The 26,604-nt window shown below is 41.7% G+C and overlaps 1 protein-coding gene across 9 annotated transcripts in view; it reads left to right on the top strand.

The window, feature by feature from the left end:
- Positions 1 to 26,604, top strand: part of LOC140199358 (partitioning defective 3 homolog B-like) — a 1,206,993-nt gene that overhangs the window by 716,899 nt on the left and 463,490 nt on the right. For 8 of the 9 annotated variants that reach the window (XM_072261291.1, XM_072261294.1, XM_072261293.1 and 5 more), the window contains exon 18: positions 4,585 to 4,819. In XM_072261291.1, the coding sequence (XP_072117392.1) occupies positions 4,585 to 4,819 (235 nt within the window). The remainder of the gene's footprint in view (positions 1 to 4,584; positions 4,820 to 26,604) is intronic. The other variant, XM_072261292.1, reaches the window with a different exon arrangement.

Here is a 26,604-nt window from a genome sequence, read left to right as displayed (position 1 = left end):
ATTGCAGTATGTTGGACAGGAAGTCAGGGATCCAGTTGCAGAGTGAGACATTAACTCCCAGGGTCTGGAGTTCAGTGATGAATTTGTTTGCAAAAATATTGTTGAAGGCAGAACTGTAGTCAATAAACAGTTTACTGTCCAGATGCTCCAGAGATGACTGTAGGGCCACACAGATGACATCCCCCGTAGATCTGCCTTAGGTCTCGCTGGTCAATTCCATTGGTGTCCCTGAGTATATTAACTGTTTTGTGTGCTCTGTTCACTCCTTAGAATGTGACAGTATGTTACAGGTTTCCTCCTCCATCCGAAGGTAGAGCGTTCCTATGAAACGGTTCGTAAGCCGGAATGTCGTAAAGCAAAGAAGCAATTACCATTAATTTATATGGGAAGAATTTGTGAGCGTTTACAGATCCAAAAATAACCTACCAAATTATGCCAAATAACACATCAAACCTAAAATAACAGTAACATATAGTAAAAGCAGGAATGATATGATGAATACACAGCCCATATAAAGTAGAAATACTTTTCCACAATCATTGCCGCACTGTTCTTCGTAGCAAAAATCTCACGCAAGTGCTCTCGGCAAAAACACTCTCTCCAGTAACCTTTAAGCTATGAAGCTGCCAAATCATATCAAATAACACCTAAAAATACACAGCCTGTATAAAGTAGAAATAATGTATGTACAGTGTAGTATCACTTACGGGAATTGGGAAGACAATGATGATGGTGTGTTAGGCTGAGTCGTCGGAGGTTGGGGTGGTGCAGTGGCCCCCACCTTCCAGGCCACCGACCGATACCGATTCGCGGAGAATGCAGCGGTACAGCAGTGGCCAGAACGCACTCAGCACATCTTTAAGAAAAAAGCCGAAATAAACAATCTAATTAATTAGGTGCCACCCGGCACATAAGTGTTGGCCCAGATCAGAGGCGACGCAATCGGCAATCGCCTCTGATCTGGGCCGACATTTATGTGCCAGGCGGCACCTAATTAATTAGCATGTTTATTTCAGCTTTTTTCTTAAAGATGTGCTGAGTGCCTCCCGGGTACTGCTGCATTCTTCACGGATCGGTATCTGTCCGCGGCCCGGGAGTTGGGGTGGTGAGACACTGGGTGTCATCTCGTCGTCTGTTTCCATCAGGGAGGCAGGTCATATTTTTCTGTGTCTGCCTGCCTCGATGTCGATGGTTGAGGTTCGTCGTCTGCTGTGGCTGATGTGGAAGGCTTGCTTGACTGCTTAGCCTTGCACATTTTTAGATTATACAGTTCTTTGTAAGGACTCAAGCCATCCTGCAAATATGCCCTAAACCGATGTACCCTTTCAAAATTAAAGTCGTACTTTATCATTGCAGGTGAAAATCTCACGCAGTTGCTTCATGGTCAGTTCCTGGGCGACTTCACTTTCGGTCCGTTTGCTACTGCATTTGGTTTCGATTTATCCTTTCCTCTTCCAATTGCATCAGCTCTTCACCTATCAGTTCTTGGTCATGGGATGCCAAAACCTCTTCAACATCATCTTCGTCAACTTCCAGAAGCCAAACTCACTTTGTCCTTACTTTGTTCACCAAGATCGACACGCTTGATTATGTCTAGTTTTATGCTAAGTGTAACACCCTTACAAGCTCTTTCAGGCTTTTCTGATATTTTAGAACTCATCTTGCTAACGGCTGCTTACAGGCACGTGTTTAAGCAATGCCGGCGAGAATGCAGTTCCGAATCCGGGGGAGAGGGCTGCTCGGGGCGCGCTCTGCCTTTTATCGTGCGCTGCTTTTTTTCGTAACAGTGAAAACACCTTCTGTTAGCGAAAACAGGTAACTAATGTAGGTCTTTCGTAACAGTGAGGTTTCATAAAGCGAACGTTCGAAAGGCAGGGGACACCTGTACTTTCAGTCCATGTACTGAAATTTGGTTGAATAATCTTTTCTATGGCACTAAGAAGTCCAAACCAATCACATCAACAGGTTTGTCCTTGTCTCTTAGGTGAGTTACAACCTGAAAAAACTTGAGAGATTTTTTGGATATATTAGGCTTTGAACAGCCTCTTTGTATTTTCTGAGTGTTCGGATAATCACTAATAACTGGTTGTAGTGTTTTTCTTGCTGTTGATGTTTGATGAAAAAGTCTGGTGTTTCCATATTTCTCTCTCTCCCCTCTTTCATAAATAGTGGGTTTAGGTTTGGTATTTTCAGTCTGCTGGCATTGTTCTACAGTCTGTGAAATCTGGGAAGTTGAGAGCCAGTGCATCCAAAATTTCCATGCATTTCCTTCAAATGTTTGAACCCACATCATTAAATGTTAGAGATTTATTGGCTTTTGGCCCCAGTGCTGTGTTTTTAAGAGCACTAGTTTCTTTCAGCTCCTTGTTCCCTCTGGCCCTGTTCTTCTCTACTTCTGCGAACTTTTCCTTGTCTATATTTGTTTAAATTTCTCTTCCATTTCCTTATATCCTCATATAATTTTACCTGACCCTCTGTAAGGAATTCATATTAACTTTTGATAATCTTTTTCTTTTTCCCATTGGGGGGTTGTGCCTTAAAACAGGGGTCCCCAATCTTTTTTACACTGCGGACCGGTTTAATATTGACAATATTCTTGTGGACCGGCCGACTGGGGGCGGGTCAGTGTTCAAGTAGGGTTAAACTCACCTCAACATATCTTTTGCATTTAGGGTTGCCAACTTTCTCACTCCCAGATAAGGGACAAAAGTAGCAGTCAAATACAGGACACTTGTGTTTACCCCGAGAAAGACGACCATGACCATAAAGCCTTGTGGGGCACCTGTGTGCGCATGCGCGTACGTGCCGTTTTTTTTCCACAAATAAGTTTTGGCTTAAACTTCCCGACTACACTGTACATACGTTATTTCTACTTTATATAGACTGTGTATTTATCATATCATTCCTGCTTTTACTATATGTTAGTGTTATTTTAGGTTTTACGTGTTGTTTGGTATGATTTGGTAGGTTGTTTTTTGGGTCTGGGAATGCTCAAAAATTTTTCCCATACAAATTAATGGTAATTGCTTTGTCGCTTTACACCATTTCGGCATTAAAGGTTTCATAGGAACACTCTACCTTAGCGGGGGAAATACGGGACAAGGGCGGTCCCCTATGGGACAAACCAATTTAGCCCAATATATGGGATGTCCTGGCAAATACGGGACAGTTGGCAACCCTATGTTCAAGTTCAACAGTGCGTGACAGGGAATGAGGAAAGGTGCAGCTGACTCATATCGTTTCCTCGCGGCCCGGTAGCACATGCTTTGTGGCCCGGTGGTTGGGGACCACTGCCTTAATAGGATATTTATTGCTATTATCAGCATTATTAATGGTAATAATGCTTGTTTAATTTAAATGTCATTTCCCACTCTACTGTGGACAATTCATGGCTCATGCCTTTATTCTGCTTTGCTTCCATTTTAAGACACTGATTTTAGATTGGGTTAATTAACTTTGTCTCTTACGTTTTACGTTTACTTTTCCATGAAACCATTCAACTACCAGGGTTAATTTTAAGATAATAAAATAAAATATGAAAGGAAAAACCAAAAAAAAAAGCCATTAATTGATTTATTAATTAACACTTCCTTATTACATAAAATTAGTCACACTTGAAATAAAAAGGCCAGTTTGCTTGTTTGTTCCTCAATATATTGATCTAGAAAACCACGTCTCATACCCTCCATGAATGTAATCTCCATACTGTTAATGTTCATTTGGCTACATGTTGATTAAGTAATTGGAAGTGCACTCATCCCTCTGCCTGGCTATTAATAGCCATTTCACTACCTTATGCCCTTGTCAGTTTCTCTTTACACCTCTCAATTTTACCTTACCAGATCCCTTGTCCCCACTATTTAGTGTAGAGACCCATCTTCAGCCCAAGCTATTTGATTCACCGGTCCAGCCTAATTCAAATGAAGCCCACACCAGCAGAACAACTCCTTTGTTCCCCAGAAACCCAAGAATTGAAGCCCATTTTTCCATGTTGATCTCTGAGTATTTCGGATCTTACTGACTCCACACCAATTTGCACTTGCTGTTAATGTGGTAAACATAGAGGCCTATTAGAGCAAAGCAGGCCCTACAAACACCAGTACCATTATGGTTTCTTGGAGATGCAGCAGGCTAGGTGAATGTTCAGATATTTTGACGGAACTCTAGGAAGAATGGTCTTGCTCTATATCAGGTATGCCAGAAGACCTTTTGCATCCACTTGAGAGGGTAAATAAGGACCCTATCCTCATTCCCATTATAAAGTCTGAACAAGAAAATGCACAGCTTTCAACTATAGAAGTGGGACTGTAAACTTACTTTGCTAAAGTCTCAGGAATAGATTTCGAGCCTTCTAAGTCATATATATTGAAAGTGAAGTTCCATTTAATACCTTCAACTACTTATTCTTAATAATTGGTCTCAGAACACTAATGTAAGAACCTTAATTGGAGGTTGTATTTGGGTATTTATTGTAAAGACAAATGGTGAAAGAACCATAAAGTAATGCAAAATGCAATCTTAAAAAAACAAAATAATGACAAGTGAGTTATTTTTGACACACTTACATTTTTCACCTACCTGCAGCAGATTCGGAAGACAGCTCCCAGTCAGGCCATGAAACCCCAGGTAGTGAATCTGCATTCCAGGGGACTGCTGAGCTTGAAGATGCGGAGAGCTCCGACAATAAGATGAAGAAGGGGAAAAAAAAGAAAGACAAGAAAAAAAAGGTGAAAACAAAAACAAAGGAAAAGGACAAAAAGAAGGAAAATGAGAGTCAAGAAAAGAAAGTCAAGAAGAAGGGATTTGGAGCCATGCTTAGGTATTTCTTTAGATTTTCATTGCATGAATTGATTTAATGTTGTATATTCTTATGTTCTGATTTATCCATTTCGAAGTGATGCTGTGGAGCACATTTTCATGCAAAGAGGAAATTTGTTGCTCAATTGCTGAATGTCCCTATTTGAAGCTAATTGCTTCAAATGCTGCTGGCATCCAAGCTGCCACCACTTTCTCTTCTGCAGTCTTTCACTTCTGCACTGTAAGTGCTTGTGATATTTCTCCACACAGGAGGGATGCCAGGTAAATGCAAGTTGTTGTTATTGGTGTGCATGAAAAGTTCACCAAAGTGTTGCCTTTTAAAACAACTGAAATGTCACCAGCTTCATTCCAAATGAGCTGTGAGTGAGTCAGCACACTGAAGTAATAATAACTTGGAGTCCAATCCCTGAGGGACAATTTTCTCATGGCAATACCTGTGGATCTGTCTGTTTTATGAATGAATGAAGAATATATTTTAATTAAGTTCTCTAAATAGTTTAGAATTGGATGAAGTCTTTTTAACTTCTTAATCCTGACAATAACATAAATGACCACACCATCTCCTTCACCCCCTCACTCCAAATGAAAAGCACCGATATTTATAAGAAATGACTACCTCTCTCTGAACAACCAAAATCTGACCCTTTGGGGCAGACTTACCTGTCTGAAATGTCAAATCATTTTCAGTCAGACACCCGAAGGAGCAGAGATGCAATTTGTTTCGTTCAGGCATTCTATTCATGCAGCAAAGTAATACAGGATGAAGCAAGCAATTAGCAAGGCAGCTATATGTTGGCCTTTATTACAAGTAAGCTGGAGTGCAAAGGTCTAACTGGAATTATTTAAGGCGTTGTGCAGGTAAGGCTGTACTTGCCTCAGCATTAGTACAGAGGACATATCAAATGGATTCTTGAGAAAATAGAGATTGCATAAGATTGGCACTCAGAATACTGAGAAATCCCTGTTTTTGAAGAGGGAATAACAGCATTGATGTTAAGGTGTTTGTTTCATTAATGTGAGGGTATAGAGCAAGGTGATGGCACTTTAGGACTAAGAATGAGGAGAAATTTCTTTTTACAGTGCATTATCGTCTTTAGCATACTCTACTTGAAAGGCTCCAGATGCTCAGTTGTTGAGTATATTAAAGGCTGTGATCAATAAAAGTTTGAGCACTATAAAACTTGTATCCATATCCTTCCTTTCTTACAACTGGGATGGGTAATTTGGACACTGAGACACTGGGTTTTCAGAACTTGCTGACGAAATTACATTGCTCACCAATTAAAGTATACACTTCTGCTTTGTTAATTGTTTGGTGTTTAAAGCATGATAACTCACTAATCAAACCAGATGTTAGCTGAGAAGCAGTGTTATCTCTATTCTATAAATCAAAGTCTTCAATCGTGCAAATTTGCCTTTACAAAGAAGAAGGCATTCGTTTTAAAATAAATTGTTTCTGAATAGTGTGTAGTAGTTTAGATCCCATAAAGTACCAGTGCAAGTAGTACCAGGGTAGCTAAGAAAGCTTATGGGGTGTTAGCTTTCATAAGTCCAGGGATAGAGTTTAAGCGTCGCGAGGTAATGATGCAGCTCGATAAAACTCTGGTTAGGCCACACTTGGAGTACTGTGTCCAGTTCTGGTCGCCTCACTATAGGAAGGGTGTGGAAGCATTGGAAAGGGTACAGTGGAGATTTACCAGGATGTTGCCTGGTTTAGAGAGTATGGATTATGATCAGAGATTAAGGGAGCTAGGGCTTTACTCTTTGGAGAGAAGGAGGATGAGAGGAGACAGGATAGAGATATCCAAGATATTAAGAGGAATAGATAGAGTGGATAGCCAGCGCCTCTTCCCCAGGGCACCACTGCTCAATACAAGAGAACATGGCTTTAAGGTAAGGGGTGGGAAGTTCAAGGGGGATATTAGAGGAAGGTTTTTTACTCAGAGAGTGGTTGGTGCATGGAATGCACTGCCTGAGTCAGTGGTGGAGGCAGATACATTAGTGAAATTTAAAAGACTACTAGACAAGTATATGCAGGAATTTTAAGGTGGGAGGTTATATGGGAGGCAGGGTTTGAGGGTCGGCACAACAATGTGGGCCGAAGGGCCTGTACTGTGCTGTACTATTCTATGTAAGTCTATGTTCTTTGTTGATTCTTTAAATTCAGGCTCCATCCGCCTTCTCAGGTGTGTAGGAAAGATCTCATGGTAACTGCTTTAAATGAGCATTGCTCCACTGTCCTGCTCAATGTCAGCCCTTGATGTTGGCAACATTTCAATCACTGAGTTGTAAAGGAGATCTTGTAAAACTGAACTTGATGGCAACCAGGAGACAAAGTCCTGCTGGATCAAACCATCCCTCCACATAGGACGCAGGTTGTGGTAGCTGGAAATCAATCATCTCTGCCAGAGTTATCATGGCAGGCGTTCCTCAGTCAGTGAGCTGCATCTAAGCATCTTCAAATGCTTTATCAATGTCCTTAATAAGGCTGAAGTGGAAATGTTCCTTAATGACTGCAAATCCTTTGAAAACTAAGCAGTTGTTTAATGCGTGCTACAAGACCTAGACAATATACAGGCAATGGCTGACAAGTGCCGAGTAATATTGGTGCCATGTAAGCACCAGGCAATGATGCCCATCCACCGTTTATCCTGGGCCTTCATTCATAGACAAAGTTAGCCCAGTTGTCTTTTTTTGATTGACATGGACATGAGGGGCAGAGTGGCTTTTTTGTGCTGTAAGCTTTCTGTGTTTCAACAACGTTGCCATCACCAAGTCCAGGTCAGTGTTGAGCAGGAACTTACTGGACCACCCACGTCTATTTGTTGGCTAGAAGAGCAGATGTGGCTGTCTATCCTTCATCAAATAACTTACCTCCTGACACCGCAAAGCCTTTCTACCATCTCTATTGCACAAATCAGAGATGAATGCAGCTCCAACAACAATCAGGAGGCTTGGAACAATCTAGTTCAGAGCAATACACATGATTGTTATTCAATGTAGTACGCTAAACTTTCACCTTTCATCTGTAATTGGCAACTGTGCACTGTGTACCATGAGCAAAAGAGACCCAGGTCATAAGAGTTTTACACCACTTGCAGTTTCCTCTCAAAGTTGTACACCATTGTGATTTGGACACACATCATCCTTCCTTCATTATTTCTGGATCTCAAATCTGCAACTTTTTACTAATGAAACTACTGGAGATATTGACCAGAAGGACTGTAGTTGCTCAATAATTTTGTTCACCAAGGGCAGTTAAGGATTGGCTTTGAATGTTGGACTGGCCAGTGATGCCCGTGAACAGAATTATGTGACTGATCAATCAGTATTCACCAGACTGATTACCTGGCCTTGATCTCACTGTTGTTTGTGAAATCTTGCTATGCAAAACTGGCTGTCATGTTTTAGCAATAACTGTATTTCAAATTCCTTTTGGCTGTGACCTCCTTTAGGATGCCCAGTGATATTTGCAGTAAGCAGCCTTGATTTAATAAATTTGCTTCAGGATTAGGAGCTGAAGCCACAACCTCCTGACTCAGAAGCAGGAATTTGTGTTCACATGTGTTAGGAAAAGATGGAGAGGATGTTTCCCATAGTGGAGGAGTCGAGGATCAGAGTGCACAGCCTTAGAATACAAGGATATCCCTATAGAGTAGAAATGAGAAGGAATTCTTTTAGCCAGAGGGTGACGAATCTGTGAAATTCATTGCCACAGACGACTGCGGAAGCCAAGTCATTGCATATGCCTAAAGGGGAGGTTGATAGGCTCTTGATTAGTAAGGGTGTCAAGAGAGAAGGCAGGAGAATAGGGTTGAGAGGGATGAGAGGGAATAGGGTTGACAGACAAGATAGAATTGCCGAGCCAACATGATGGGCTAAATGGCCTAATTCTGCTCCTATATCTTGTTGTTTTCTGGTGAAATATATCCAGTGGCATTGTCTTAAGGAGAATATGGAGATTCTTTCACCCTAAATTAGGCAATTTAAATGCTGGAAAGTAAGTCTCTGTTCACAGAATTTTTAGATCAACTTTAGCTCTAATGTTAAGAGTCAATACACGTTGACCCTAATGAGGCCATAATCTATCTGGTCGTACCGATAAATGATTGTGCCAGGTTATGACAGGTCGGGGCAATAACTGCTGATTGTTATGCTAATTACAGTCATGCAGTAATGACTTTTATAGCTTTTACTCTGTTCTAAAAGTAATTACAGTAAAAAGAATCATTTTTATTAAAAGCGAAGATTGGCGCTTGAAACTTGAGATACGCAGGGAGAAACGAGAAGCACGGTGCCAGTACAAAAATAGGTGATAAGCAACCTTTGAAATTTATAAATTAAAATAATGATCTACTGAAAAAAAGGAAAAGAATGTTCATTTCCTACCTGTAACAGCTTCAAGACTGTCAAAGATTTGAAGTGCAGTCACTGCAAGAAGCACATCCATGAATTTGCAAGCAAATATCAGCAAAATAGTGACCAATTTAGTAATGTTGATTGAGTAATAAACATTGGCCAGGATACGTGGGGCAACTCCACTCCTCCCTTCAGATAGTTATGTTCACCTAACTGGACAGGTGGGAAACCTCAAAGTCTCAGCTAAAAGATGCAACCTCTGAATGCAGCTGAGTGCTCTGCTGAAGCTTTGGCCGAGGTTGTGACGTGACTGAATAGTGAATGAGTGTGTGTGTGTGTGTGTTGTGCAGGGGTGGTGGGAGGGAACTTTATTTTATTACTTCCGGCTGGTTCCACTGCTTGGTCATTTGTGTTGGACGTGGTGGCACAGCAGCGTAGCGGTTAGCGCAGTGCTTCAGTTACAGCACCAGTTGTAAGAGCGAGGTTAGATTTCCACCACTGTCTTTGAGGAGTTTGACTACATGACTGTACCCCTTGGCTGCATGGGTTTCCTCCAGGTACTCTGGTTTTCTGCCACATTCCAAAGAGGTGCAGGTTACTGTTAATAAATTATGCACGTGCTACGTTGGCACTGGAAGCGTGCAATACATGCGGGCTGGCCCCCGCACAATCCTCGCTCATTTGCTTTGACACAAATAACACATTTCACTGTTAGTTTCAACGTGACAAAGCTAGCTAATCTTTCTCTTTAAGATGCTTACTCATTTCTCACCAGCTAAAAGAGGATGGGGAATTTTTGATGGATTGCCAGCATTTTCCTGCCCATTATTTTTGGTCCCATATATTTTTGACTCTATAACGGCTTTCAGGTCAATATTTATAACATAGGTGCCTCATTGCTGCAACTGATTACACTGAATTATTCCATTACCATATCATGGTTAGGTTATTTGGCCAGTTGAAGGATTATCCAAAATATGGGTGATGATTTAATTAAGTGTCTGGAGACAAGAAGATTTTGTTTTACATGGCAAACTAAATTACAATCTGGGGGGAAATAAGTGTATCAGCAGCAGAGTGAACACTAATTTTATAAAGTGAATTGAATATATATTTGAAAGATGAAAAATACAGGGTCTTGACAAGAGAGAGAGTGTGAGAATAAGTGCAGAAATCTCCCAAAGAACTGGATCAGGCACAATGGATCATACATGCTACATGATTTTATGAGGTCAAGGACTGAGATCAAAGAGGATCTCTGTCCAATTGAAGGTGGAACTTCCCAGGAGATAGATGTGAGTCTCTCATTACGCTCCATTCATCCCCATCTCCCCATCCCAATCAAAGTTAATGTCAATTGGCTCTGTAGTGTCTTTCAACAATTCTCTGAAGACAGAAACAGAAGCTACTATTCCCTGGACACCAGTTGAAGGATTAATTTATGGGGATGGTCACAAGCTAGCTTACAACAGCCTGAAACATATATATGAAAAAAAAATTAGGCAGTGTTATTCTCACTTTCTTTTTCAGTCCTCTTGATGGTTCTATCTTGCATTTGATGCTAATTGCGTCCCTGCAGATATTGCATGTTAAACATGCAGGCAACCTTTCATCCTGCCTGCTCACAGATTAAGCCTATTTTCATTAAACACATGAAAGCAATCTCTCAGTTAGGAATGAGACCGCTACCCATTTTTTTTCAGGACTGACCACTCCCATATCAAATATAATATGATTTGTATGCTGAATAGTTAGAGGGTATCTGCTAACTTGCCAGTGAGTTATGCTCTGTGCTGCTAATGGGATATATATCACATCCCTCCTATCAATATGTAATGCATTGTACTTCTACCATAGATTTAAACAATGTAGTAAAATCCTGGCTGAAATTAATTGGGTAAGGAGACTAATCAGATGCATAGAATGGTACATCTTACTCCTTTGAGTATAGAAAGAGGTTCTGGGTGTTTTAATTAGGCTGTTGTATGGTGTATATTTTAAAAGAAAGTTTGTTTAGAACTTTTCTAATCAAGATGACTGTTCAAAGAGAAAGTTGTAGCAATATCTAGAAAGTAATATGGTTTTATCTTGCCAAAGTGAGAAAATCATTCATTAGAGTAGGATAATCACATGTGGGTATAAAACTTCCCACTATGTTTTTCTTAGTACAAGCAAGAACTAGTTTAACAGAGTTTAAGTACATGTTACAGTACCATGTCAATCAATACAGATGGCCAAGAAACATTTAACTTCTTTCTTCCTTCAAGTTAGCAGTGGTATAGATGAAATGGATGGTATTCCTTCCACAGTGTATTTATTTATACCATTAATGTAAACTATCCTGAAGTATTTAGGATAGGGTAAGATGATGGCATGAACAGTCGTAGCAGCTTCTCTGGGTCCAACCAACGATGTAATTGTTTGTTCTTTACGTCTTTTTTACGATCGCAAGGCACTAGTCAATATTAAGAACATCAAGTACTGCAGATCTGCCCCAGTGAGTTGCTCAGCAACCATGGAGCTGCGTACTGTGTTGTCGCCTGGGCTTGTGTGTTCTTTTGTTATGTGGAGGCGGTGCACGATCCAACAAACGGTACAAATGATTGTCTTGGACGTTTTTATTGTGGTTGCAAGACCCTGCTGGACATTGGTTATACACAACAACGTCTTATGGGTTCATTGGCGAGGCCGATGGTGGGAGAGCTATGTTGCCACAGTTGTTGCAAGGGTCGGACCCTCCTGTTGTGGTGTCACCCATTGCAGCTGCCCAGGAGAGGAGACTTCGAGGCGGTGTGGGAGAGAGAACAGAAGCCTGTGTGGGTGCGCTAGAATCCGTACTGGGTTGGGGGCTGTACCCTCTCATTGGTGTTGCCCTTCATTGCTCAATCAGTGGAAGACAAATTGGACCAGGACAACATCCCATGCACTATCAATCTACAGGACACGCTACTCAGGGACTTGGGCCATTCCTTTCTTTGTGACTGTTTTTCTGCTATCGTAATTATGTGTGCGATATTGTCTGTGCGCTGTTGGTGCTCTGTTTTGCACCTTGGCCCCGGGGAACACTGTTTCATTTGGCTCTATTCATGTCCGGTTGAATGACAATTAAACTTGAACTTGAGCTATTTCACAGAAACAAGCAAAATAGTTTCATTCTTTGTCAGTTGTGGCATGACTTAGAATCAGCAACACCAATATCAGGCATTTAGACAGTGTTTCTAATATAACGACAAACACGAGATTATGCAGTGCTGGAAGTCCGAATAAACACGCACAAAATACTGGAGGAACTCAGCAGGTCAGGCAGCATCTATGGAGGGGAGTAAGTATTCAACATTTCAGGCCGAGACCCTTCATCAGGACTGGAAAGGAAGGGCAGGAACCTTGAGGAATATCAATGCACTATCAGACAGAATTTGCGCTGGAGCAATGCATGAAGATGTTAAGCTAGATAACCAAGAGCTGAATCAATGAAGAATTTTTAAAGAGCATCGTAAAAGAGCAGAGGCAGTAGGAGAAATGTGGAGAGGTGTGGGGCTTGAACAGTTGAAAGCATCAGTGGTAGAATATGCAAGGTTTTTAACCTATACCGTGCATTGCACTTAAATTCTGGTAATCTGTTCTAGTCTCTCAATAATATGTTCATCATGAATTGGCTCTGCAACCCATTCCGTTAACAACCCCAGGTCGGCTCCAGCACGGTTATATGTGGTCTAAAGTTCTTCTGCTCTCTTCTCATCAATCACTTGCAGGCCGTTTGCACCATTTGTTAAATGCCGAATAGAGTTCCTTTTTTCTCTGCTGCATCAATCACTCTTAGGTCACTCAGTCTTGGTCCATCTCACACTTGATGCTAATTGTGTCCCTGCAGAAACCACATGTTAGATGTGCAGGGAACCTTTCATCCTGCCAGCCGCACATCATAAACCTATTTTCAATAAACACATGAAAGTGTTCCTTAATTGGGACCAGTTTTGATGTCCCAGTTTGCGTGGTCATGTAAGAATAATTTGGGCTATTCTATGCTGATTTTCAACTTGAAATGATTGAGTACTTTGGTCTGGCATATTTACACAAGCCTTCTCATAAAATGAAATGAAATTGTTGATTTATTGAGGACAAAAGTGCTAAATGAAGTAACAGAAGTGGCTCATAAGAAGTACCTGCATTACTAGTAACTCTGCACTGTGGCAACAATATAAAAAAAATAACAATGCTTCAGAAATAATATCAGACACTAAAGTAGAAAATACTACCAGGAAGGGCACAATTGCATTGAAAAGCTGAGGTAGATTTTCTTTTAATTCCATAAACAAAGAGAACACATGTTTTAATTTAGTTTCGGGCAGGCATACAATTGCTAGCTTTACACAAGCTTGAGTATTAATATTGCATACCACCTCTAACACTGTCTCATTATTTTTGCCTGTTGTGCCATGTGGTCCCACTACACCATCTGCACTCTGGCTGCCAACCTGACCTCAGCCGATGCTTTATTGCTGGCAGTGTAACAATAGCCCTGGAAGCAACTCTCTTTTTTTGTTTTTGCTTCTCTAGTTTGGCCACATGGAGAATAGCTCTTCTGTTGGTGTTGATTATTAAAAGCATGCACTATTGATGCTTTCTGGCAGTTACTACTCCACAGAAATTTGGTCGAATGTGATTTGTGCATCTGTTTTACAACTAAACTTTCAGAAATAAAAGTAGAGGCAATAATTACAAATATAGAAACATAAACCAATCGAGATGATTTTTCTCAGAATGGGGCAGAGCAGATGTGGATTCCTTTTTATTCATTTGTGAAATGTCAATGTCTCTGGCAAGATGTGAAGTGCCGATGAACACATTTTACTGGTTATCCCTAAATGCCCTTGAACTTGTTAATGTGTTAGAAGTTCGAATGAAGGTATACGTAGATCTTTAATGAAAGACAGAAGGTTTCCTTTCTAGAAGGACATTATGATCTGGATAGATTTTGTCACATGGACAGAGATCGAGGCCTTTTATTCCAATGTAACTTAACTCACAGAATTAAAATTCCCCACCTGTAACGGTGGAATTCTATCAGCAGTGTAGCTGGGCCTACTGGACTGCTGGTCCACAGTGGTGTTCATGCGCTTGTGCCCGCAGAATGGGGATCGGAAAAAGGAAGACACATTTTCTGAGATGGATCTCACAAGTATCAGAGTCATTCAATCCATGCTAGCTCCCAAAATATTTCCTACAATCCCAATTCCCCTCTTCTTTTTTCCCAGTAGCCCATTCCGCCCCCCCCCCATGCCCATCACATCAGAGTGCCTGATTGGGTGTTGGTGAAAGTAGATACTCTCAGAACATTTAAAGCCTCTCTAGATGGGTATGTGAATTGCCAAGGCATAGAAGGCTAGAGACAAAGTGTTGGTAGATGGGTTTAGAGAGGATGGATGATAGATGGACGTGGTGGGCTAAACAGCCTGTTTCCGTGCAGTAGAGCTCCATGGCTCCGTCTTGCTACTTGGTTCTCCTGCCACCAGGGTAACTTACTATTAACCTCAAAGCCCCAAGAGATTCTTGAGCAATTCACACCATGTCCTGGAGGAACTCAACAGGTCAGACAGCATCTGTAACAGTCAATGTTTCAGGCCGAGACCTTTCAGCAGGACTGGAAAGGAAGGGGGCAGAAGCCAGAAGAAAAAGGTAGAGGGAGGGGGAGGAGTACAAGGAGAAATCTGATTGAAGAAGACAGCCGAATTGAAATTGGTAGCCACTGGAAGAGCCTGCCTGTTTACAGCAGATGGAATGAAGATGCTGAACGAGGAGGTTTCCCAGTCTGTGCTGGGTCTCGCCAGTGGAGGTGGGGCTGCACTGGGAGCACTGGGTACCACAGCAGCACAGCAGTTAACACGGTGGTATTAAAGCTCAGATCATCGGTGTTCGAAGTTCAATTCCAGCATCCTCTGTAAGAAAGTTTGGATGCGCTTCCCATGAAGCATGTGGGTTTTTCCCAGGTGCTCTGGTTTTCTCCCCCGGTCCAAAGACATACCAGTTAGTAGGCTCAATGGTCCTTGTAAATTGTCCTGTGACTAGGTTTGGGTTAGATCGGTGGGTTGCTGGGTGGCATCGTTCAGTAGGGCAGAAGGGGCTGTTCCACGCTGTGTCTCTAAATAAATAAATATGACCTTGAAAGACACAGGTGAATTGCTGCCTCACCTAGAAGTACTGTTTAGGGTCCTGAATGGTGGTGAGGGAGGAGGTGTTGGGACAGGTGTAGTACTTGTCACACTCACAGAGATAAGTAGCAAGATGGAAATCTTGAAGAGGAGTTAGTATCTGGAAGGAGATCAGGAGAGGGAAGTGTGGCCCTCTTACCTCTTCTCTTCCCTCAATCTCATGACCTGTTCATCACTTCCCTTGGTTCCTCCCCTCCTACCCTTTATTCTACCGTCTACTGTCCTCGCCTCCTTCTTCAGCCCTTTACCTCTTCCACCTATCACCTCTCATATCATCCCCCTCCCTCCGCCCACACTCCTCCTTCCTCACCTGGGTTCACCTATTGCCTGCCTGTCATCTTATTCTGCCTTCTGTCCCCTTCCCTGGCCCAAAGTGTCAACTGTTTATTTTCCTCCATCGATAACTGCTTTCTGACTGGCTGAGTACCACCAGCACTTTGTGTCTGCTGCACAACCTACCAACAAGCACACCCAGAGGAAAGCCATGTGGTCAGAGGGAAAATGCAAACTCCACAAAAACACCAGAATTCTGGATCAAATCAAGTCCCTGGTACTGTGAGATAGCAGCACTGTCTCCTCCATCACTGCCCCATTCTCTTTGGAAGCTTTGTTGATCAGCATCTAACTTGGATCCCAGGCACTGTTTGTTTCTGACTGATATTAGCAGCCTTCAGGGATAATATTTTTTGAGGAGCAATGTTTTTTGACATTTTCCAATTTTAGGTTGCATTGAAATTGTTTTTTATCATTTCATTGAGTTGTCTGTGGTGATATCCAATCATCCCACATCCTGCTGCAAAGTGAAATGGTTCAGCCAGATAATCCTTTGATTAATGACTAGTGAAAGGTTCTCCCAGAATAATAGTGATGATTGCCGAGCCTTTATCGAATAGTTTGGCAATGTGTACATCTTTTGAAATGTTGAGGGAGCAACATGAAGGAACAAATGAATCTGCTTGAGCTAGAGAACAGGGATTTCAAGGATGCTTTTCATCAGCTTCATTCTGAAGATTTACTGTGACGGTGAAAACAAAATTGAACTGACGAACTCTGTGTACTCCCATACATTTTTCTGTCTCGTCCTTGCTCCACTTGTATCCTAAATAAGATGTAATCTGACTATACAAACTCTGGTAAAGTCGAAACCATGTTAAAATACCTTGTCTTTTAAATTAATGGTTGAGGAGTTTGCCTTTAGATTGGATTAACTTGATTTGCTGGCAGGGATAGTGCATGCATGGGGAGTAAGGTGGAAGGAGGTGGATGAAGCTGATATATTTTCATGAGTGGAGGAGATGATTATGATGGATTTACTAAAAGCAATTTCCATGTACCACTGGAGGACGTAACAAAATAGCAGGTATCTTACCTATTGTTCATATGGGATAGGAGGTTATTCACCTTGCTGTATAACAATTGAAAGTTCACCCTGTGTAAGAAATAAACTTGCATAGTGTCCTCCACAACCTTGGGTATTCCAAAGTAGTTCACAGACAATGAGTTTACTTTGGAAATGCAGCCATTGTTATAACGTAGGAAATATTGTAACCAATTTAGATGCAATCTGATGCAACAATTGTCAGATTGTGTACTTTTGGTATTAGGTTGAACCACCAACAAATAAAAACCATGCTGTTGTTATAATTGACACATTGCTGAGGACTGATATTCCAGAGTAGATCCAGTGACTTAATAATGAATTCCTGTTATCTCACTTTCAAAGAGAAAGAATGTTAAAGAATATTGCTCTTTGTGAGCAGACTCCTCAGTGGAAGGCAACAGGCACAATGATAAAAACAAATGTATTTTATCCATGTCATAGAGACAAGAAGGTAGATGGGAATTAGTAGGCAGAAAGAGTGGATAATTGAGGGGAGGGTCACTGTAAAATGAACAAGCCATCCATCTGAAGTTGTCATCTTCAATCAAGTGAACCACAAATAAAATTCTGCAGAATTATGGAGTATTTCTGTAGCTGTGTGACAATAAATGGGCAACACAATCCCTTTTATTGTGGTTTTCAAAAGAACTTGATCTTTGTAGGATCAAGTAGCCCCTTCTGTGGCTCACTTAATTTTATAAATGTGAAGGTTCATAAGTAGAATTCTTTAAATGTTATTCTAATTGTAAAGCCATGTAATATTTATCTGGAGTCGGTTAGATGGTATCTAGGCTACTTGCTCCTTGCTCTCTGCTGTTGTCACAAGGTAAATATCTCACCTCTACACACGAATGAAAGCAACAATCTGAATTGATAGAACAATTCCAATGCAATAAGATGCCTCACAACACTTCTATTGGGAATAATTATGGTCTATGGCCTTAAACTCTTCTCGGGCTTCCAGCTGGGTACAGGTATCGATGACAAACTATCATCTTCTTCAAGGATGATGCCTGGGCATGTCTGGTCAGGTGATAGTTATACCCCTGTAGTTCATCCCTCCTAATTGGTTAGTCCTCATCCAATAAAGTTTCCTGTCTCCCACTTTGCTTACAATCCAATTCCAGTTCTTACTTAGAGCGAGATCTTCATCTTTGTTAAAATTCTTTTCCTCTAGTTTTATTTCAATGGCTTCCTTTGCCAGGCAGCCCCAAAAACCATTGTCCCAGCACAGTAGTTTTGTGCCATTGAAGTTAATCCTATGGCCACTGTGAATGCAATCTTCTGCTACTGCTGATTTCTCCAGGTAACCCAAATGGATACACCTCCTGTACTCCCTGATGCGCGTTTCCATCGTGCATCCCATCTGGCCAATTTATACTCCTCCATATTCACAGGGTATCCTGTAAACGCCAGCCATTCTGAGTCCCAGGTTATCTTTGACCCACATAAGCTGTGCTTTGAGCTTCCTTATGGGTTTGTGGATGGTATTAATCGGGTATTTCTACAGGATCCTGGTGATCCTTCCAGAAACAGTGGAAATCTAGGGAAGACAGGTGGTAACGGCGGGTTCCTTCTCATCGTTAGGTTTCCTGGGCGCCTAAAAAGGCTGACAGAAAAACCAGGAAGCTAACAAAGAGGAGGACCCTTTTTTTTAATGCCACTCAATTGTGAGCTCTTACATACAAATAAATGAATTTTGTAACAGAGCTGGCCCAGTTCCTTCAAGAGAATGAAGCTTGGTAATGCTAGTAGTGGAGGGGGTGGTTGAGAAGCAGCAGTCCAACAGGCTTTGTTCCCTTTCCTCTTTATGCACTGTTTTCTTCATTTCTGGTCTCTTTTGAAGAACGATGTCATCAGGATTCTCAAGAATCTCAAAGCAAACGCTTAAGGTGGTGCGCAGATGACAGTAAATTACTGCTTAAAATATGATGATGCCAGATTATTCCTCTGAGTTTTCATAAAGAAAAGGGAGAAAATGATGGAAATTGTGTTGAAATATTACTTTTTATTCAAGTTATGAAGTAAGTGGCAATGAGTGTGTTGCCAAGTGCTAATATTTCCAGTGTGATGGTATAAATCACGCCTGTTGAATTTAATGTTATATAAATATCCTTTAAGCCTGGGAGCATGTTTCTAGTTTTTAAAGTGCATATCTAAGGACTCCCCCTGTGCTTTAGCAATTAATCTGATACCGCAGATAAACAGCCACGGACTTTGGGTGTGCGAAACCTTGGCAAATCACTGCTTAGTCCTCAACTGAAATGTTATTTCTCATTTTAAGACACTACTTTTTAGGGAGGATGTTAGCATTTATATTAAAGAGGAGTCTCATGGCACGAATGAGGGACTTTAATTATTGAGAAAGATGACGGAAACTGTGGCTTTCAACCTTGATGGCAGAGATAAGTTTATGGTGGTGTCAAAAATGGCAAAGAGTTTTGTTAGAATAAATAAGGGGAAGCTGTTTCCAGTGGGCGGAGGGCCAGTAGCCAGATTTACTGTGTTTACTTATTCAGTTGTTAAAATTTAGAATTTATTGCCTGAAAGAGTGAAAGGAGCAAATTCAGTTGTAACTTTTAAATGTGAATTGGCTAAACACTTGCAAAAGGAAAGTTCACACATTTGTGTAGAAAGGAATACAAGTAGAAAGTTTGTGTAGGAAGGGCCTGTATTGTGCTGTGAGGTTTCTATGTTTCTATTCAGACAAGTTTAACAGCGCATTCAAGAGCTAGCACAGGTATGGTGGACGATTGGCATCCTTCAGTGCTATCAGACTTAGTGGAAGCAGTTTAATTTCTGCTGAGTTGGTAGGGCTTTGAAAAGCTGTTGCAACTTATCCAGGCTCCATCATTGCTCTGGGAAGCGGAGTATTGGGGAATAGAATCCCAACCTTGAGTACTGGTTTACTTTGGGGTAACAAATGGTGTCATTAATGCAAGTTCATCAAGATGATATATCTTATAGGGTTAAATTATGATGGCTGTTTGCAATAAACCTGACTTTATAACACTGTGTTTTGAAGGTTGAAAGGGAAATTGATAGAGGTGTTATAAAGGATCAAGGGATTTGATAATATAGCTAATGAAAAAGTAATTTCTTTCTGGTGATTTTCCAAAACAACATTCTTAATATGAGTGCTGAGCCTTTCAGCAGCAGCACTAGGAAATATGTCTATACACAAACGATACTGGAAATCATGGGCTCTCTATTCAAAGGCTGTGAATGCTTGGTCATAAATTACCTCATAATTCTCATCTTTCCTTATGACACAAGGCCATTCAAACCATCAGGTCTGTGTTGGTTTTCATAACAATCTCCCATTCACCCAACTTAATTCCCCTTAATTTTTCAACTCTTCCTCACCAAACCTGCTTCCCCTCCCCCCAACCCAGTTCCAATTCATTACACACTTGGACAACTGGGTTAATGTACAGTAATAAATGAATGTACTAGCTGGTCTTTTAGGATTAATTTAAGATGAGACTTGGAAGGAAAGTGGAGCACCCAGAGTAAACCATGTGGTCAGAGGGAGAGAGGGAGAACATTCAAACATCAAGCACCCGGCTCCAGAGGTCAGGATTGAACTGTGGTCTCTATAGCCAAAGGGCAGCAGCACGAACTGCACTGCTTGAAGCTGCGCTGCTGTAGGACTGTGGGAAGGTTGAGAGAGGGCAGGGCCTATGGCATTTAAATTGAAAATTAAGGATTAGCTTTTGTTGTCAAATGTACATCGAAATGTTGAGGATGGTCAAATGCGTCATTTTGTGCCTAATCAAATCAACGAGGATTGTGCTAGGCATCCTGAAAGTGTTGCTGTGCTTCTGGCGCCAACATAGAATGCCCACAGCTCACTGATCCTAATTCTACACCTTTGGGATGTGGGAAGCAACTGGAGCACTCAGAAGAGACCCATATGGTTACATGGAGAACATACAGACTCCTTACAGGCAGTGGCGGGAATTGAACCCTGATTGGTGGTTAGTGATCATTGGTGCTGTAATGGCATTATACTAACCATTATGCTACCGTGCAAAGATTAGAACTTTGCCCTGTTACAGTCTGGGGATCAAATTTAACCAGTGAGCACAAAGATACAGTGAATAGGTTTTGTCTGTCGAAAGCAGAACTTTGATTAAGTTTTATTTGATAGAGGATGGAAGTTGGCAGGGCAACTAAGAGGGGAATGGAATAGTTTAGTTGGGTAGTAACAAAAAACACAATGAACTCATAGAGCTGGTCTGCATTCTACATCACTAGCTTCAAGCAACATTAGGACTGAAGAGTGGCTGGTTTTGCCTATCAAACGGTTACCGCTGTTCAACCAAAAACGTCAGTGCCATTAAAGGTGTTGCAACATGATAAAATGTGCTGTTTGTGAGAGTGGGGATGGGGTTTCATTACACACACTCACACCTTGTTGGCAAAAGCTAAATGAGAAAATTATAAAACAGATGAAAGATATTGTTTGTTTCCTTTTCCTCGCGTGGTTTTGTTGACAAGTTATTCTTCCAATGATCAAGTCATTTTTGTCTCATAAACTGATGTTGATGCATTGCCATTGCTGCCTGTACCTGTGCTGTTATCGGTTTTTATGACTTTCCTCTTTTTACATCCTTGAAGTGTACAACTTCCCAGTGTGTTGAGTTTTACATTGCTAATGTACTGAATTTGAACTCTGCATTATACGATACTCTTTGCAGGTTCTTTTCATGCTTTTTGCCTGTGTTTTTGTTTTAAAAGTCGTTCAGGAAAATTCTGTGCTCCTGTGGATAATACAGGGAGATGCTAAAGCATATTTTCATGAATTATTGTATGCAATAATAAAGAACAAAGTTGGCGTAAATGGACTGAAACTCTCCTTATTTAGACAAGGTGCTATAAAAGTGAACGTTTTAAATACTGTATGTGATTTTTTACTTGTGTCCTTTGATGCAATATTTGTTGTCAGTTTTAGATTCCCATATGCCACATACCATTCACTTTCCTTTCACAGCGAAGCCTCACTGAAAGTAGCAAGTCCTCTGATTCTTCACCTGTGACCTTGTCTTCTGTTGTTCAGGGCTAAAGCTCACTCTATGAAGATTGTGGTACGCTTCCATATCTGGCTCTTTGATAGTCAAGCATATTGGAATTCCCAGAACAGTGGCAAATCCCTGCCTATAATGCTTAGTGACTGGTATTTTGTCTTTCATTAGCAATATCTTTTCTCTGACATTCAGACTCCTTATTTATATCTTCTCAATACCATCCTATCACCTCCTTCTGGTCCACCTCCCCCTTCCCTTTCTCCACTCTCCTCTCTTATCAAATTCCTTCTTTTTCAGCCCTTTAACTTTTCTAGCTCACTCCTCTTGGCTTCTCACTCCCCTCTCCCTTTCCCACCCACCTACCCTTCCCCTCACCTGGCTTCACCTATCATCTTCCAGCTTGCCCGACTTCAACCACCTACTTATTCTAGCTTCTGCCCCCTTCCTTTCCAGCCCTGATGTAGCACCTCGGTCCAAACCATTGACTCTTTATTCCTTTCCATTGATGATACCTGACCTGCTGAGTTCTGCCACCATTTTGTGTGTGCTACTTGGTTTATTAACCTTTGTTGGCTCCTGGTCTGGCAGTATCCTTGTGTTCAGGTGACCCAAGGAATTTCAGATGCTGCAATATGGAGCAAGAGTCAAACTGCTGGAGCAACTCCATGGATTACACAGCATCAATGAGGGGGGAGGAATAGTTGATGTTTTGGGTTGAGACCCTGTGTCAGGACTAAGGTAGATGGTATAAAGAGGAGATGGACCAGTTGGTGATAGCTAGACCAAGGAGATTTGAATTGAATTGACTTTATTACTTACATCCTTTATATACATGAGGAGTAAAAATCTTTAAGTTACGTCTCCATCTAAATGTGCAATATGCAATTTATAGTCATTTATAATAAATAGTATGTACAACAATATAACATAGAAATACAGTTGTGTCAGCATGAATTGATCAGTCTGATGGCCTGGTGGAAGAAGCTGTCCCGGAGCCTGTTGGTCCTGGCTTTTATGCTGCGGTATCACTTCCCAGATGGTAGCAGCTGGAACAGTTTGTGGTTGGGATGACTCAGGTCCCCAGTGGTCCTTCAGGCCTTTTTTACACACTTGTCCTTGTAAATGTCCTGACTCATGGGAAGTTCACATCTACAGATGTGCTGGGCTGTCCGCACCACTCTCCGCAGCGCCCTGCGATTGAGGGAAGTACAGTTCCCATACCAGGCAAAGGTGCAGCCAGTCAGGATTGTGCCTGTATAGAAAGTTCTTAGGATTTGTGGGCCATACCAAACTTCTTCAACCATCCGTGGTGAAAGAGGTACTGTCGTGCTTTTTCACCACACAGCTGGTATGTACAGACCACGTGAGATCCTTGGTGACATTTATGCTAAGGAACTTAAAGCTGTTCACCCTCTCAACACCAGATCCATTGATATCAATAGGGGTTAGCCTGTCTCCATTCCTCCTGTAGTCCACAACCAGCTTGTTTGTTTTTGCGATATTGAGGGAGAGGTTGTTTTCTTGACAATACTGTGTCAGGGTGATGACTTCCTCTCTGTAGACTGCCTCATTATTATTTGAGACTGTGCCAATCAGTGTAGTATTGTCAGCAAATTTAATTAGCAGACTGGAGCTGTGGGTGGCGACACAGTTATGGGTCTACAGAGAGTAAAGGAGGGGGCTTAGGACATAGCCCTGAGGGGCACCTGTGTTGAGGGTCAGGGGTCAGAGGTGAGGTGCCAGTGATCTGACAGAAAGTCCAGGATCTAGCTACACAAGGCAGGGTGAAGGCCGAGGTCTTTGAGTTTCTTATTGTGGCTGGAGGGATTTATGGTGTTGAATGCTGAACTGTAGTCCGAGAACAGCATTCTCACATAAGCATCCTTCTTCTCCAGATGTGTAAGGATGGGGTGTAGAGCTGTGGCTATTGCGTCATCTGTTGATTGGTTATGTTGGTAGGCAAATTGTAGGGAGTCCAGTGTGGGTGGTAGCACGCTGCAGATGTAATCCTTGACCAGCCCCTCAAAGCATTTACTTATTATTGAGGTGAGTGCGACAGGACGCCAGTTGTTCAGACATGCTACCTTGGTCTCTTTAGGTACAGGAACAATGGTGGATGTTTTGAAGCAGGAAGGCACTCTACACTGGGAGAGGGAGAGAGAAAATGTCGGTAAACACACCTGCCAGTTGTGCTGCACATACTCTGAGTACCCGCCCTGGGATGTCGTCCTCTCCTGCAGCCTTGCAGCTGTCCACTTGTTGGAAACACCTGCGTACTTCAGCCTCAGAGATGACCAAACTGCTGGTCGCATCAGCTGTAGGTCTCCTTAGGGACTCAGTGTTGGCAACATCAAATCGAGTGTAAAAATAATTTAGCTCATCTGGGAGAGAGGCAGCGATGTTAGAAACTCCACTGCATTTAGCTTGAAGTCTGCGATGGTGTGCAGACCTTGCCATAAGCTGCATGTGTTGTTGGTGGAGAGTTGAGTCTGAATCTTGTACCTGTATTGTTGTTTTGCTGCCTTGATGACTCTGCGCAGATCGTAGCCGCATTTCTTGAGGTCCTGTTGATTACTGGTGGCAAATGGATAAAGGATGATGGGCAAATGGAGGAAGAGTGGGTAGAGCTGAGAGATAAAAGCAGATGGGTGTTCAGTGGAAGGACAAAAAAATCAGGTGGAACAGGTGGTTGAAGGGGAGGATGAAAATGGAACCTGGTGGGCAATCAGATCGCTTCATAGCTTTCTTCTTTCTCGATGGCTATTAACCGACAACACTTGGTATCTGCTGACTTCTAGACTTCTCCAAGATAATCATTGAATGTGGCACAGTTGTCTCGTTTGCATATTGGTTGTTTGTCTGTCTTTGTGTGTAGATTTTTTTTGATTCTACTGTATTTCTTTGTTCTATTGTGAATGCCTACAAGAAAATGAATCTCGGGTAGTATATGGTGACATATACATTCTTTGGTAATAAATTTACTTTGAACATTTGGAAACTGCTGGAGGAACTCAGCGGGCCAAGAACCAACTGTATGAGGGGGAGGAGTTGTTGATGCTTTGGGTTGAGAACCTGCATCTGTACTGAGACTGGAGAGGGAAGTCAGTCTGATGTATTAATAAATTTACTTTGAGTTTTGATGTGTTAGATCAGCAGAGGTCTAGATGTTCCTGTATACAAAGGATACAAGATGAGACAATGGCCAGTAGTCCCAGCATTGGAGGGGAGATGAAATTAGATAAATTTTAAATAAATCCTACTTTTGTCCAATGATTAGTTGGATGAAACACAATTGCAAGAGCTTCTTGAACCCAGTAGAATCTCTTGCTATTTGATCTATTGATACATAGTTGTGGAGTTATCATGATGTACTTAATTAATGAGGTCTGGTTGGGAAATTCAGAGGTGGATGAGAAAAGTGTTCAGTCTGTAACTATTCACAGGAAGTAACAAGTAACTTCGGGCCAACCTTGAATTGTCACTCCTTTCATATTTCCATGGAGTCACAATAAATTACTGATGAGGCTCGGGGCTGAGATGAGGAGAAATGTCTTCAGCTGAAGGTATTGGTAAGTTATTTCTTGTCTCATTTACAGTATGAAGATACAGTGAAAAGCTTGTCTTGCTCCGTTCAAATAAACTGCATTGAGGTAGAACAAGGCAAAACAATAACTATGCGGCATAAATTGTAAAAGCTACAGAAAAAGAATCTGTGGAATTCATTGTCACAGATTCTGATTCATTTACTTATCACAATGTACATCAAAACATAGAGTAAAATGCATTGTTTACGTTAACACCCAACAGAATCTAAGCATGTGTTGGGGGCGAGTGTCACTACACATTCCAGAATTGACATAGCACGCTCACAATGCTCGGCAGAACAAAAAAGAACATAACAAGCAGCAAAATAATAGCATCAAAACAAAGCCCTTTCTTCTCTCCCACCCACTAACGCTCTCCTCTGGTTGTCCTCCAACCACAGGAGAGTTCTCCAGGCCACCAGTGGACAATGGGTCTCCAACTTCCTCAGCGGTCTTCAGACTCGTAGAATCTGGGCTTCAGCCATCAGGTTTCAACTTCCGGTTGACCTTCAGACTTTGATCCTTGCTGTTAACCCCAGGTCTAGGCACTGACGGAACCCCGAACTCCAGGCCACAAGCTCCAGACTCACCAACACATGTTCCTGGGGGATACCAGCTCTTGTACCCGCTGCTGGCAAGGATATCAGATCCACGAATTGACTGATGGCAGGATTTGAATGCTATCACCTAATATAAAGTAAAATCAAACAACATAGGTGACAACAGGGCCTCATTTCTAGATGAACTCAGTACCTCCTGTGCTCGTATTGATCACCAAAACATGGAGGAACCATTACAAAATCGCACTGCCCATGATGACACTGTGATTTCAATCTCTGAGGCCGATGTGCAAGCAGCTTTCAGGAGGGTGAATACATGAAAAGTATCCGGCCCAGACGGGATGCTGATCAACTGTCAGGAGTGTTCACTGAGATCTTTAACTTTTCTCTTTGGCAATCTGATGTGAGACTTCAAGCAGAGGTTCACTTATTCCGGTCCCTAAGAAGAACATGGTAACCTATCTCAACGGCTATCGTTCATAGCACTTACATTCACTGTGATGAAGTGTTTTGAGAGTTTATGATGAAAAATATCAACTCCTGCCTGAGAAACGACATGAATCCGCTGAAATTTGCCTACCGGTGCAACTGGTGCACAGCAGATGCCATTTCATTGTCTCTTCACTCAATGCTGGGATATCTGAACAGCAAAGATGCATACAT

Source organism: Mobula birostris, chromosome 6 (assembly GCF_030028105.1).
Source record: "Mobula birostris isolate sMobBir1 chromosome 6, sMobBir1.hap1, whole genome shotgun sequence".
Lineage (NCBI taxonomy): Eukaryota > Metazoa > Chordata > Chondrichthyes > Myliobatiformes > Myliobatidae > Mobula > Mobula birostris.
Note: the sequence above shows the minus strand (reverse complement) of the source record. Positions and strands in the feature narration are given on the sequence as shown.